The 15,904-nt window shown below is 34.0% G+C and overlaps 1 protein-coding gene across 2 annotated transcripts in view; it reads left to right on the top strand.

The window, feature by feature from the left end:
• ITFG1 (integrin alpha FG-GAP repeat containing 1) overlaps positions 1 to 15,904 on the top strand; it is a 276,139-nt gene that overhangs the window by 205,488 nt on the left and 54,747 nt on the right. For both annotated transcript variants that reach the window (XM_031954433.1, XM_003757229.4), the window contains one exon: positions 3,124 to 3,167. In XM_031954433.1, the coding sequence (XP_031810293.1) occupies positions 3,124 to 3,167 (44 nt within the window). The remainder of the gene's footprint in view (positions 1 to 3,123; positions 3,168 to 15,904) is intronic.

The raw sequence follows: 15,904 nt of genomic DNA, 5'->3' as shown, positions 1-15,904 counted from the left end.
CTCAGGTACATAATAAACTCTCACAACACATTCTCTACCATTTTACTGCTAGGAAAAGTAAAGCTCAGATAGAAGGTGCTACTGCCAAAGTCAAAATATCAGTTTTCTTATATTTTTTCTTGATGCTGCTGTATTTATGCAAGAGCAGTATATCCCCCAGTGCTGAATAAAACACATTTGTTTTCTGCTCTTGTATGATTTCTGTATTCTCTGCAGTAACCCAGGAGATTTAGGGAAGTAGATTAGTCCTTCATCACTTATTACAGTAACTGCGTGAATGTCACTGAAAAGGTCAAGCACTTTTATAGTTGAGACATTCATTTGAGCACAGGTTAACCTTTATGATAATAACATATCTAGGTGTTCTGACCAAATTCTTAATTAAACAACATTCTCAATTAAACGAGAGTTCTCTTGCTGACACTGAATTGATGTTGAAAGAACAGGTGGTTCCTTTTGGAATTTTTTTTAAGTCTAAGATCAAATAAAATAATCCTCAATGTTCCATTTATATTCCATGGGCAGTTTTTCTTTTGCCACAAATGTATTGATTCAAAAGCACTTTATAGGTAGAGCTGATTTCATTAAATAAATTCTGTGGGGGGCGGGGGGGGGGGGAAACAAAGCTTTAAGTGGCTAAGTATCTTAGTATTGTGATCATGTCATCTTAAAGTTAGAATTAAAATCACCAACAGAAAGACAAATCTAGTTGCAAAGACATTTTTTGAATGGAAATTTTATAAGGCAGGAGTTAGTAATCAGTATTTTTTATTGTTTCTAAAATGTTGCTATAGAAATTCTGATATTTTTGAAATTATTTCAGAAAGTTAGTGCTAATCCATTGATCTATTAATTTTTCAAATATTTTAATTACAAAGTTAGGATTTGTTTTCACTAGTGCCTCTGAAAATGAGGAGTAAGAGACCCCAAAGAAAAGGATAGGAATTTTAGGGGAAAATTTAGTTCTCATCTTGAATTATCAGATTAGCTGCTGCCACCATCTCTTAGAGTTCATTTTTTCATTCCTGCATTCAATAGACATTATTAGCTATCTACCATGGTACCTTACATATCTCTTTTTTTTATTTCGCTGTCAGTGTTGGTAGCTCCTAGGAACTCATCGTAAGTTAAGCTCTTAGTTGCCTGGAGCACTAACAGGTTAAATGACTCCCCGTGGTCACAATACTAGAATATACCAAAAACAAGATTCAAACTACAGAGGTCAAAACAGAATCTGTATGCATTAATCCGTCCTGCATCTCATCTTGCACATATTTGCACATAATATGTGTTTAACAAATATAAGTACTTTACAAAGAAATTATTTGATCTTCATAACAATCCTGGGAAGTTGGGGCTATTATTATCCCCACTTTACATTTGAAGAAACTGAGGCAGACAGGTTAAGTGATTGCCTAGCATCACACAGCTAGTAAATATCTGAAGCTGGATTTGAACTAAGTTTTTCCTGACTCCAGGCTCACCACTTTACATTTTGCATTGAAATGAGATCATATTATGGACATAGGCATGGTAATAATTTGAACAACAGATTTCCTCTTAGGTTCTGGGGCAGGAAAGTGACATAATGAAGTAAATGTCATACAGGCAGTACTCCCACTGAAAGGGATGTGTATATCAAGGTAGACTAAAGACAATGAGACCCAGCTATATAAGCCTTATACTGTAATGTGGTTTAGCTATGAAGAATACTCAATATACAGTATTGGCAATGTTAATGGAAATCCTCAAGTACATCTTCCTGAGTCCAAGGCTTATTCTCTATTATGGGATACTGATGGACATTTCTATAATTCTGTCTTAGTAATTCTACTTTTTGCTTGTACAAAATACAGAATAAATTTGGGAATTTGTCATTAAGCCATTTTTATCATTATTTTTTGGTAATGAGCATAAGAAAGTGAACATTTAAACTATGGATGGTTACATCTTAATCTATTAGCAAATTCAGTAACAAAAAAACAAAAAAGTCAGATAAACTTAGATGAAGTCTCTATTTTTGAAAGAAATTTTACTTAATGAATATCATTCTGCTAAGAATTAATAATGGAACAATCTGTATGCTAGCTAATGAGAGCTTTTTATTTTTCTCATTTACAATTTCCCATTACAAATGTTTTCTTTGATATTTGTTCATTCACTAAACATTTATTAAGTGTTCAATGCCTCTTGATTAAGTATCTGAAACCTTCCGCTAAGAAAGGTGTTATTGTATCAGAGAGAATAATCATGACCTATCTAATTAAGCCTGATGTTTAATATATAAAAACCATAATATATAAACTGTACTATATAAAAACCACGTATTTTACTTGGGGTTGGGTGGGATAGGATTACTGATGATATAAATGAAAAGAAAGTAAGGAATAATATTATATATTACATTTGTTTTGTGTGTGTTTATGTGTTATATATAAATCAAAGATTTGGTCATCTTTAATGTTTTTACAATTATATTCTGAACAATAACTTGTCAATCATATATAAAATATTTGGCCTCTTTAAAGATCATTGGAAAAATTTGTTTGAGATTTAAAAAGTTCATTGTTCTCTTTGCTATTTTTGGCACATATTTTAATTTGTTTGCATTTACCACGTCCCTGATAGTCTCAGTTGAAATTAGGCTAACCAATTAGAAAACAGGAAAAGTAAGTAAGCGGCATAAAATCTTGCAGTGATTGTCTTATCTACAGATTTTGCAAAGTAGCATCAAGTTGGGCAGGTCAGAAAAAGCCTTGGAAATATTAGTTTAGGGACAGCTAGATGGTACAGTGAATAGAGTGCCAGCCCTGAAGTCAGGAGGACCTAAGTTCAAATCCAGTCTCAGACACTTGATACTTCCCAGCTTTGTGATCCTGGGCAAGTCACTTAACCCCAATTGTCTCAGCCAAAAAAAAAAGAAAAGAAAAAGAAATGTTAGTTTAAGTTGGATAACAGTAATTTCACCTACTAGATCTAAAGGAACTAGATTTATTTCTGTTTATAACTGTGAATCAATATAGTACATTCATGGATTATAAAGAGAAAAAAATAGAAGAGATTAAAAACATTTGGCTTGTCATTTTAACAATAAGAATAATAATCTTTTTTTTTTTTCAACAGTTCTCAGTGGTCTCTGTTCCAATGACTGTCCTCGTAAAATAACAGTAAGTCACATCAACTATCATTTGCAACTATTGATATAAAATGCTGTCTAGGATAGTTCATTTATATAGTAATTTGAGATTTGCAAACTGTTTTTCATTTATTATCTCATTTTACCCTCACAATAACCTTGTGAATATTACGCCCATTTTTCAGATAAGGAGACCAAAGCTTAGAGAATGACTTAGTTAAGGGACTTCCCCAAGGTCTCACTGATGAAAAACTAATTAAATGGCTTTGTCAAATGGTGGTCAAATTACTATCAACTAAAAATTACTAGTATTTCTGTGGCAATTTAGAATCTACAAAGCACTTTCCTTATCCTATCCCATTTGTTCCTGACTACATCCCAATATGCTCCCAACTCTTTGTTGCAGATTTCAAAAATGAACCAGAGAGAGCTGAGGGACTCATCCAGGGTCCCACAGCTAGGAAGTAACAGAGATAGGTTTTAAACTGCAGTTTTCCTGACTCTAGATCTAGCATCCATCCACTATTGTCAAGTTTTCCCTGGTATCCCAAAATATTCTGCATAATAAATAAATCATTTTTTTTTTACTTTATAAATATCAGAATTTGAAGTGAATAATCAGGAATGTTTTAACTACCTTAATTATTTAGTAACATTTTAATTTGAGTGTTCCAGAAATCAAAAGAAAGGGCTATATACACTCTTTGTGCACAGAGAAGAAAATTTTCAAGTAAACATGTGCTGATTAGCATAATCATACTATCAGTGGGAAAAGTACCAAGAACTTTGCTGTCTCCGTGATGTAAAGTTTGTTGGTAGTTTTACATTTAATTGGGTTCTCCTTTCATTGAGCCCTAGATAGAGAATCATGAGGTGCCTCTGATCAGCAAGCTTCCTATTTGTCTAAAGAAAATTGAGCTCAGAGAAAAGTGTTGAGCCCAAGTTCACACAAATGCCCAATTGGAGCCCAGGTCTTCAGACTTCAAATCTAACATGTTTTTCACTCTGCCCAGATACTTTGCTCTTTTTTTTTCTTCTGATTTTAGCCAATTTCCTACTTATTAGCATATTCATCAAAAGACCAAGAAAGGGAAGAAGAGAAGTACAATCAAGCTAGTTGTCTTGGCTAAGCATTCTCACAAATGAGTTCATGATGAAGTCTGTAACTTTCAAACAAATTGCACTGAGGGTTTTCTCTTCCTCTGTGTCCATTTCCCTTTTTCTATCTGTCTCTTTATCTGTTTGCATATATAAAGTATTTCTCCCTTATACCAACCGGCCTCCAAATAAACCTGAATACTCTCTTGAAATCATTTTGAAAGTCACATCAGTAAAGTCCAATTTGCAAAACTGCTCCTAGATTGATTACTCTGACAGTTTAGTTCCCTCAGGGTTCTCAGCAGTTGATACATTTACCTCCCATTTATCCATTTATGACTTTCTTTGAGGTTCAGATCCTCTTGAACAGCCTTTCACATTTTTCATTTTCCTTCCCCAAAGATATCATAGATCACAACGAAAGTGACAGACTAAAAGATAGGAAGTACACAACACACTTCCCCAGTGTTCTGTCCATCAAGTATGTACCCACTTTTGAAAATCATTTACATCCTGAAAGTTTGCCTTCTTCATATTGATTTTGATTTCAGAGTAATTTTATCATGCTACAGAGTGTCATCACAGTAAGATTCTGAATTAATCCCCCTTCCTTCCCTACAAAAGCTGGTAAACTACAATTTTTTTCACTGCTAAAATTAGTTAATAAGGTAACTCTTCTTTTTTGTTATTTTTTTAAAAATATATTTAACATTTTATTTTCTCTAATAATAAATAGGAACAATTTTAAACATTCTTTTTTTTTTTAATTTTGAATTTCTGATTCTTTTCCCCTCCATCATTTGATATAGTTTGTACATGTATAGTCATACAAAACATCTTTCCATATTAGTCATGTTGTGATAGAAAACAGTCAAAAAAAATCTCAAGAAAAATTAGGTTTTTAAAAAGTATGTTTTGATCTGCATTTGAACTTCATCAGTTCTTTCTCTGGAGATGGTTAGCATTTTTCATCATAAGTCCTTCAGAATTGTCTTGGGTCATTGTATTATTGAGAATAGTTAAAAGTTGTTCACAGCTAATCATCATACCATGTTATTGTTACTGGGTACATTATTCTTCTGATCCTGCTTGTTTCACTTTGCATCAGTTCATTAAAGTCTTTCCAGATTTTTCTGGAAGTATTCTGCACATCATTTCTTATATTACAATAGTATTCCATTATAATCATGTACCACAACTTGTTCAGTCATTCAGCCATTGGCATCCCTTCAGTTTTGAATTTTTTGCCATCACAAAGAGAACTGCTATAAATAGTTGTATACATATAGGTCCTTTTTCTTTTTTATCTATTTTTTAATCTCTGGGATACAGACTAGTAGAGGGAGTGCTGAGGCATAGGATATGCATAGTTTTATAGCCTGTTGGGCATAATTCCAAATTGCTCTTGAGAATAGTTGAAATCAGTTCACAATTCTCCTAACTGTGCATTAGTAGCTCAATTTTCCCATATCTCCTCCCACATTTGTTATTTTCCTTTTCTGTCATGTTAGCCAATCTAATTGGTGTGGGATGATATCTCAGAATTCTTTTAATTTGTGTTTCTCTAATAGTGATTTAAAACATTTTTATATAACTATAAATTTGATTACTTCATCTAAAAATTGACTGTTCATATCCTTTGATCATTTAACAATTGGGGAATAACTTTTATTTTTAGAAATCTGATTCCATTCTTTATATATTTGAGAAATGAGACCTTTATCAGAGAAACTTGCTGTAAAAAAAATTTTTCAGTTATAATTACTATGTATTTCCCTCTGTACTAATTTTCTCCTTTTGTCCTACTCTCTTTTTTTTTACCCTCTTCATCTTCAAAAATGATTTGCTATTGACTAGCACTTCCACCACTTTGTCCTCCCTTCCATTATTCTTCTCCTCTCACCTCTTCTTCCTACTCCCACTTTCCTATAGGGTAATTTTCTATACCCAACTGAAAATTTGTGAATTCCCTCTTTGAGCTAATTCCTATGAGAATAATCCTTCTCCCCTCATATATCTCCTTCACTATAAAAGCTCTTTTGTGCCTCTTTAATGTGTGTATCTGATTCTATTTCCCTCTTTCTTTCCTTTTTTTCACCTCTTAATTTCATTTTTTTGATTATTATTCTATTATATTCAACTCATACCCATGCCCTCTGTTTATACTTCTAATTGCCCAAATAATGAGAAAGTTCTTAGGAATTACAAACATCATCTTTCCATATAGGAATATAAAGTTTAACTTTATTGAATCTGTTTCCTCTTTACCTTTACATGTTTCTTGAATCTTCTATTTGAAAATTACATTTAGGAGTAATTGAAAGCCTATATTATTGAAGGTCTGTGTTTTCTTTTGTAGGAATTATACTTACTTTTGCTGAGTATGTTATTTTTCTTCATAAATCTAGCTCCTTTTCCCTCCAGAATATCATATTCCAAGCCTCAAGCTGCTAAATATTGTATTATTTTGACTATAGGTCCATGATATTTGACTTGTTTCTTTTTGGTTACTTGCAGTATTTTCTTTTTGAGCTGGGAGCTCTGGAATTTGGCTATAATATTCCTGGGACTTTTCAGTTTTAGAATCCCATTCAGAAGGTGATTGGTGGGTTCTTTCAATTTCTTTTACCCTCTGATTCTAGAACATTAGGATAATTTTCTTTGATAATTTCTAAAAGCCTATAATGAGTAGGCTTTTATTGATCATGGCTTTCAGGTAATCCAAAAATTATTAATTTATTTCTCCTGAATCAGTTTTTCAATTCAGTTGTTTTTCCAGTGAAATATTTCACATTTTCTTCTATTTTTTCATTCTTTTGATTTTGCTTATTTCTTGATGTCTCATAAAGTCATTAGCTTCCATTTGTCCATTTCTAATTTTTAAGGAATTATTGTCTTCTTTGAGTTTTTGTATCTTCTTTTTCCATTTCCAATTCTACTTTTTAAGGGGTTCTTTTCTTCAGTGAATTTTTGTGCCTCTTTTTCCATTTGGCCTATTCTGCTTTTTAATGTGTTATTTTCTTCAGTATTTTTTGTGCCTCTTTTGCCAAACTGCTGGCTCTTTTTTTCATGATTTTCTCATTTCACTTGTCAGTTATCTTCTACATGTCTTACTTGATTTTTAAAAACCTTTTTTGAGTTCTTCCATTGCTTAAAGGCAAGTCACATTTTATTTTGAGGCTTTATATGTAGAAGTTTTGATTCTGAGTTTCTTCTGAATTTGTGTTTTGATTTTTCTTGTCAGTATGATTAATTTTCTATGGTTAGGATCTTTTTTTACTCTTTGCTTATTTTTCCAGCCTATTTCTTTACTTTTTAACTCTTTGCTAAATTGGGGCTTTGCTTCCAGAGGGAAAGGGCTTTTTTTGTTTTTGTTTTTGCAGCTAGTTTTAAAGCTAATTCAGTGGAAGAAAGAGGGAAGAAGTTTTCAGTTCTTTCAAAATGATATATCCAAGAAAAGTTTTTTTTTTTTTTTTTTTTTGTTTTTTTTTTAAAACTACTCTCCTGGCCTGTATTCTGCTCTGTAAACAACCACAATCACTCTTTCTACACTGGAACTGTGACCAGGGTCTCTGCTCCACTATGGTTGCTAGATGTAGTGTGCTAGTATTCCTCCTTTCTCTGGAGTTGTAACTCACATCCACATGTGGCCAATACAACAGAATCCTGTACCCAATACCAATAAAGGGACTCCTGTAATCTTTTTAGGAGAAATTATCTGGCATTATTTAAAGTTTTTTGGAGAGGAATGTGAGAGAGCCCAGGCAAGTTCCTGCCTTTTCTCTATCATCTTGGCTCCACCCTTAAGATAATTCTTCTGCTGACTCTCTGTCTTACATCAGTCTAGCTATACCTTGGGGAACTGATTCCTGGTTAAAGCCTCTTATATTACAATTACATTTAATTGCATTACAATTTTACATTGCTCCATTGTACTGAATTTGGTAATTTAACTGAACTGAAATTGGTAAATTAAGTACCATTCTTCCCCAAACAAGTGTCAGTATGCTTCCCATCCTCTTTAGCATTACTGGTTAACTGAGCACAAAGGGAATGATTGATATACTTACAAAGTAAGTCCTCAAATATTCTTTTGTAATCCTTGATGGGGAAAATTGTCCTATCCTTTATGTTTTCACAGGCAGTGGTTTTCAGATTTGGTGGTCCAAATCAATTGCTTCAACCTATTGCTAAACCTGACCTGTGTGTGTATCAGAGCAAAATAGCTTTTAAGTCTTTGATGTTTTCAGTCAGAGAGACCTCTAAGGTTGAACCAGCAAGTTCTGTTTAGCAGCTCACTGATGAATTGTCTCAAATTGTTTTTCTTCTCTTTGTTTTGTCCATAATCTAATTAATTTTTTTTGCTTAATTACCTTTATTTCACCATTCCCTCTATAACAGACACAACTTATGTGTTTGGTAGTTGAATTTAACATAATGTTTCCAAAAATAAGATTTACTCAAAGCCCTTTGTTTATGATGATCATATTTCATTGTGCTGAATAACAGTAAAGGGAAAAGCAGTGATGTGGACACCCTGTTCTATCTGCCCTTTCCATCTCTTTGGTTTCCTTGGTCTAAGGAAAAAGCAGATTGGAGTTTTTAGGGGGAAAAAATGCATTAAAGAAAATAAAAGATTTCTTGTATTATCTCCCAGAAATAAGGAGCATGACAAGTAAATATATGGGTGAACTAAATTGGAAAATGCAGCCAACACCTGAAAGCCAAAAAAAAAAAAAAAAAAAAAAGAAAAGGAAAGGAAAAAAACCACACTATAACTTCTAAAGGCAAAACTCACATGAGAAAAATAAGTACTTTCTTCCTGGAAAATAAAAAGTCCATCCTAGCCCTCATACATTTTTCACATCATAAATTCCCATATTTTCTTTTCATAAATTCTTTCAAGATCAAATATTATGATTCTCTGCAGTACTCATGTGTTGCTTTAAGAAAATACTATTATGATAAACACAGAAAAGCATAGAAAGGTTTACATGATCTGAGGTAGAATGAAACTATCAGAGCCAAATTAGCAACATATACTGTGATTATTAGAAGGTAAATGGAAACAACTACAACAGAACAATCAAAAGCAAATGTTGCAAAATTGCAAAGACCTAGCATGGTTCCAAAGAAGAGAACAGAGAAGACACCCTCCTCCCCATTCCTTTGCACAGGTGGGAGGTCCACATGTAGGAAGCATTGCATGTTCAAATTGATCAATTTTGCTCCCCACCCCCTTTTTCTTTTCTCTACAAAATGTTATTTGTTACATGGGATGGAGGAGAAAGGATACTGGGAAATTTTCTGGTGGTATAAAAACAAAAGATTAAAAAAATAATGTCATTGATCAGTCAAATAACAGACTCCCTAAGAACTCTAAGAATAACTCAGTTGTTCAGAAGTAAATAGGCAACACATCTAAAAGTCCAAGTTAGGTGATTTGTTTTCCAGGCTAATGTTTTCTACAACATCCGGGCTTCTCAAGTAAGTCATGAAATGAACTGGAAACATCTTCCTTATATCCCCTTTAGAAGTTTTTAAGAAAAATCTTAAATTTGAGTAAATCCTCTATTCCCCCTACAGGCAGTCTAAATTTTATAGTTATTTTGGTGCTGACCTAAGAATGAAACTCTTGCTTTCATACAATCATAATATCCCTAACAGCCTGTACCTTCCCCCAAGAAGATATAATGTGTCGTAGCTTTTCTTGGAATAGTCTTTTAAGGATATTAAGCCCCAGAGAGACTATATCCCAAAAAAAGCTCAATGGTCTAATCCTAGTGCTTAACTCGTCCACTTATTCTAGGAAATATGTTAACCTTTTCATGCCACTATCTCTGAAATTAGCATTTAGGTAGCACAATGAAGAGAAGGTGTTGGATATGGACTGGGAAAGACCTAAGTTTAAATCCTCAGTCAGTCTTAGTGTGTAATCACAGGCAAGTCAAAAACTTCTCTTAGCCTTATAGGGATAATAATAGCACCTACCTCATTGGATCATTGTGAAGATCAAATGAGATTATTCATAAAGCTCTGTAACAAAGCTTAAAGTGTTAGAAAATTATATGTGTATGTTGTTGTTGTTAGCAGTTCCTATATATTAAAAAGAAGGTGCCAGGAGTTTAAAAATGAAAGCATTATGTATCATAAATGTCTGACCTTTCTGATGAGAGGCCCTTCCTGATCCTTACTCTAACTTGTAGAAATCCTCTGCAGCAAGAAGCAGAGCTGCCCCCCTGTGCCCTTCCTTACCAGAATGCTATCAGACTGGGCAAAGGGAGCATGGCAGCACTTAGACATCTACACTGACACTTGATGCTGTTGATCACCTTCTAGATACACTCTTCTCACTCTACAATTTTTCTTTCTATGAGTATATCTGACTATTTCTCCTCAGTCTCTTTAGCTCAGTCTTCACCCATATCATACCTACTGACTCTTAGCATCCCTCAGAGTTCTGTCCTGGCCCTTCCCTTTTACTCCTAGGTAGTCATATAGGATGAAAGCTCACTCATCCTATCTTTACAGATGATTCTGTCCTGCATTGGAGGCAGTTAGGTGGTAGCACAATGCACAGAGGTCCGTGCCTGGAGTCAGGAAGACCTGAATTTAATTCTAGCCTCCAAGACTTATGAAACATGTGACCTTTGGATAATCTTGTTGCTTGCCTGTGTTTCATAGTTTCCTTATTTGTAAAATGAGGTAAATAATAGCATATCTCTCTCTGGGTTGTTGTGAAAATCCAAGGAATTAGTACTTTGCAAACCTTGAGTTGCTATATAAAAGCTAGCTGTTCTTCTAACTATAGTCTCAGATCTATTTATCTAGCCCTACTAGTTCTCCTGAGCTACAACACATACCACCAAATGCCTTTTAGACTTCTCAACCTGGATCTTCCAAAGGCATCTCTAATTCAACATATCTAAAACAGAAGTCATTATCTTCTTTCCAGGTTCCCCCACTCTTCATTATACTTTCCTGTTATTGTCAAAAACACCCTGTCCTCCCTGTCATACAGGCCCGCAGCCTTGGTGGTATCTTTCTCAATTTCTCACTCTTACCCTACATATCTAATCTGTGCCAAACCTCATAAATTACCTCTTTACAACATCTCTGGCAGCAGTTCCCTTTTTCTCTACTCATGACTGCCACCGTAGTACAAGCCTTCATCACTTCTAACCTTGACTATTATAATAGTTTCTTTCCATGGAAATATATCACTGATTTTGATGAAGAGCAGAATTATCTTTAAAGAAAATTGTTGTACAGGCTGTGTGTATGAAAATTTTAAACATAGTTTATAAAGTAAAGTAGTCTCATAAATTATCCAATTCTTAGATTAAATTTCATATTCTGATAATCCAAGGAATAAGAATTCAACTTCTTTCCTTTTGTAAATGACTCTGCTCTGTGTAGTCCTTCCCAAGTAAGTTGGAGTGGTCATTAGACAGATCAATGGCATAATGCTATTGATTACATTGTAAATAGCTAATGAATGTTTGTTGAAATTCAGTACAATTGGTTGAACCAGGCCCTACAGCTTCACTCCAAAAGTGGTATACCTCCTCTATTATCTCTGGTACATGAAGGAGATTGTTCTTTGTTGTAACCAGCACATTTTGATTTAGCTCAAATCTTTCAGTACTCAAGTTCTATAACAGGGTCACCATATAACAGGATCATCATATAACTTACCTCCCATCTCTTATTATGTTGCTTCAGTTTTTATCTAATATGCCCTTGCAGACTAAATACATGATTATTCCTTCAAATAATTAATTCTCCAGTCATTCTATGTGTGCAGTATCATTTTGATTCAAATGACTACATATCAGAACACTGACCTTCATTTTCTCTAAGCTATGGGAATGTTACTGTACGGGCTTTAAATTCATTGGAACAGATGCTTATAAAATCATAAGCTTATCTTAAAAAAAAAGTTTACATTTCATAGGAGCAACACATTCTCCATATGATATAAAATATAGGGATTCATTTTTAGATTTATGGGTAGCTTTAGTCTAGGTTATGCCATTTTTCCTTATTGTCCTTTATTCTACAAATCACAATCAAAAATACAACTGCCAAAAATAGAATATCAAATTATTTTGAGTGATACAAAGGTCCTCTTTTGTGTCCTTTGAATTGATGGGATCCATTTGATTTTCAATATTGGGGCAGCATGGACCTCAATGCAGAGAAGATGAGAAGGTCATAGAACACAAGAACTGACATTTAAACAGTGCTTTTATGGTACACAAAGGTCTTTGTTGTCTCATTTGTCTGGAATAGTGGAAGAATGGTATCCTCCAGGCCCTTGGAATCAGTAATCCCCTCCACTAGGGAATGAATGATGAGGGAAGATTAAGGGGCTACAGGACTTACCAAAGAAAGAACAGAACAGAATGTCCAACAATATAAACCCAGTGTAGCTGAGAGAAGAGCCACACTAATAAAGAGACAAAGGGAGTAAGAGTTCCTACATTGGCAGATTAGTAGGTATGAGAAGTGGCACTTGATTATGGTGAATAGTGGACAAGGATGAGTTACCTTTGGCACAGTGGCTAGCTCAGTCAGGAATGCATATTACACCAAGAAAAAATCAGGAGGCTCTGACCTTGAAGAACACTGTCAATCAATCAGCAAGCTTTTATTAAGTATCTACCATGTACCAAGTATTACATCACTACCTACAAACCAAAACAGAGCCTTTTGTCCATTGTCCACAGGCTCCCACATGCAGCATGAGGGCTCAAGAACATTAATAGGACAGTGCTTAGGCAAGAAGCACAGTTTTAGAGTGGATGAAGCACAAATTGCCAAAAATAGGTGGGGGTGGGGGAAGAAGAACTAAGTATTCAGATCATGTATGTCAGAAACCAAATTCAGTTAAACAGACTTGTTACAGCTGGAAAGAACCTTAGAAATCTTCTGTACACCAATACTTCTGTTTAGCTCTTGTACAGAAGTCACACCGATGATATGAGCAGAACTTGAAGTTATATCACTTGTTTACTACTTCACTGTCCTTCCTACTATAAAAACACTCCTCAGTGTTCTGCATTTATTTTTGTTTTGTTTTGTTTTGTTTTTTTTAAATAATATGTCATCTTTTCCCAGTTACATATAAAAACAATTTTTAATATTTGAGTTCCAAATTTTCTGTCTCCCTCTCTCACCACCCCCCTCTCTGAGACAGTAAACAACTTAATAGAAGTTATGCATGCTCAATTTACTTGTGATTAAAATCGGAACAGAGTCACACAATCCTATACAAATACAAACAGTACCTGAAAAGAACCTTCTCCCAAAAATGTCTGACAAGTGGTCCTCCAGCTATTCTTTTAAGACTACAAGTAGTAGAAAACTTAATTAGTAGGCAGCTTATTCCAGATTGAAAGTTATGATGTTTAAGACGTTTCTTCTCACATTAAGATTAAAATTGCCTCTCTGCAACTTCTAACCATTGCTATTTCTTTGTTCTGCCTGAAATCAACCAAAACACACCTGATCCTTGTTTCATATGATAACACTCCAAATACTTGAGAACTAATCCTTTGTCCCACTTAAGTATTTTCACCTCCATGCTAAATTTTCTTAGTTCCCTTTGCTCATTTTGAGGAATAGAATAATCTTGAATCCTTCTGCTTCATCTATATATTATTTGACTTATCCATTATCCATCCTAAACTGTAATGCTTACAGCTGAATACAAGATTCAAAGTATTGTGTGATTAGGACTGGCCACAACAGAATTGTTATCTTCCTAGTTCCAAGGTCTCTCTCTGGATACAGTTCACCATCATGTTAGTGTTCTTGGCTGTCAATCACACACTTTGAACTTAGATTCCACCAAAATTTCCAGACCTCTTTTCAAAAGAAGTCATATTGAGCCATAGTTCTGTTATGTCATACTTGTGAACTTGAATTTTTTTTTTTTTACTTAAATATAAGACTGTACTATTATTATGCCTTTCAAATGTTAAGATTCAGGCTAACCTCTCCAAACCTTTTAAAATACTAATTCCACCAGCCATTGTTTTAGCTAGTCCAGCTTTGTGTGATCTGCAGATTCATAAGTATACCATTTTTCCATTATCTAAGTCAGTAATAAAAATGTTCAAGACAATAGGACCAAACACACTTCACCCGTGTGCTCAACTGGAATCCTCTTTCCAAATTAACACTGCACTATTAATGATTACCTTTTAGGTGACCAACCAGTTCAGTCCAGTTCCTGTCTCTCAATCTTTTTTATCTGTATTGCATTAAAGAGTTTTGTAAACTCCTTTGCTAAATTCTAGATAACTGTTTACAACATTCCTCTGATAGACAATCTAGTAACTGTCCAAAAAGGAAATGAAACTTTTCTGGTGTCGCATATTTTGCATGTTAGCTGTGAATTATGCTGACTCTGCGGTCACTATTTTCATTTCTAGTTATTCTCAAATGATCTCTTAAATAATACAGTCTAAAAATTTCCCAGGAATATAGATCAAGCTCACTGGTCTGTAATTTAAGTACTTCACTGTCTTCCTTTTCAGCAAATCAGCACATTTGCCTCTCCTGTGGCATCTAACCATTCATTATAATATTTCAAAGAAAATTGATAATATCTTGGCAATATTATATTTCTTCCATTCTATGGAATGACATTCTTTTTCAGAGCAAATGACTTGGCCTCATCAAGTAAATCAAGAGGCTCTTTAGCCAGTGGTGCCAAACTCAAATAGAAACTATCTCTTAGAAAACAACAAATTAATATTATCATTTCCAGTTACATTTTAATCTTGTTGAGGATACCCATTTCTACTATATTGCCAGGCTGTCATTCATAATGTGAAATCACATATAATTTTACTGTTAAGTCTTCATTCTATTTAAACTAAATAACTGCTAGAAAGCTGTAGGTGTTAGATTTTTAAGAGAATTTGCCACTGATTGTTATCATATTCTTATGCCAAAATATCCCTGTAAAGTATTTTTTCTTTAGCTTCCCAGTGTTTTCTAATTGCCTGTGTGCTTGTCAAGGCAATCTGACTCCTGCGGAAACACTGACAAGGTCTTGCCACTTTGAGGTCATGTGCTGGCTATCTGCCAGACCATCTGGAAGTTTGCCCTTTTTAAAAAAAACAAAAAAAAAGGTCAAATTGTTTTGCTTCATCATTAGAAAAAAAAAAAATAAGGATCAAGTCTAATGTTAGGATTTTTATATGAGCCAAACTTTTTCTGTTTCCCTCATCAAATGACTACTCACTTCAAGTTCACACTCCTCAGATCTGCACAAAGGATAATCAAATGAAAGGACTCCAGATCTAATGAACAGTTCAGAAAGCTTCCTAATTACCTCAGCTGAGTTTTTGTCATTTCTCTAGTTCTTCCAAGCTGCAGTTAGCCTATTCTTCTTATTTGCATCGCTACCAGAAACATTACTATTTTTACTATTTTGTTCACTAATACCTCCTAAAAAGGATACTATTTCAAAGTAAAATGTTTTCAAAAAACAAGTATTTGTTTAGTTTTCAAAATTACAAATATTTTCATAAAATATAAAATCATTAGTGTGCCTTTCCCTATAGAGTACAATATTCTTTTCTAACCTTAATCACTTGATCACTACACATTTAAATACCTACAAGTCATATACTGTGCTAGGCCTTAGAGAGT

Source organism: Sarcophilus harrisii, chromosome 2, assembly GCF_902635505.1.
Source record: "Sarcophilus harrisii chromosome 2, mSarHar1.11, whole genome shotgun sequence".
In the NCBI taxonomy this organism is placed as follows: Eukaryota; Metazoa; Chordata; class Mammalia; order Dasyuromorphia; family Dasyuridae; genus Sarcophilus; species Sarcophilus harrisii.
The sequence above is the reverse complement of the archived record's forward strand: the minus strand, read 5'-3'. Positions and strand labels throughout refer to the sequence as shown.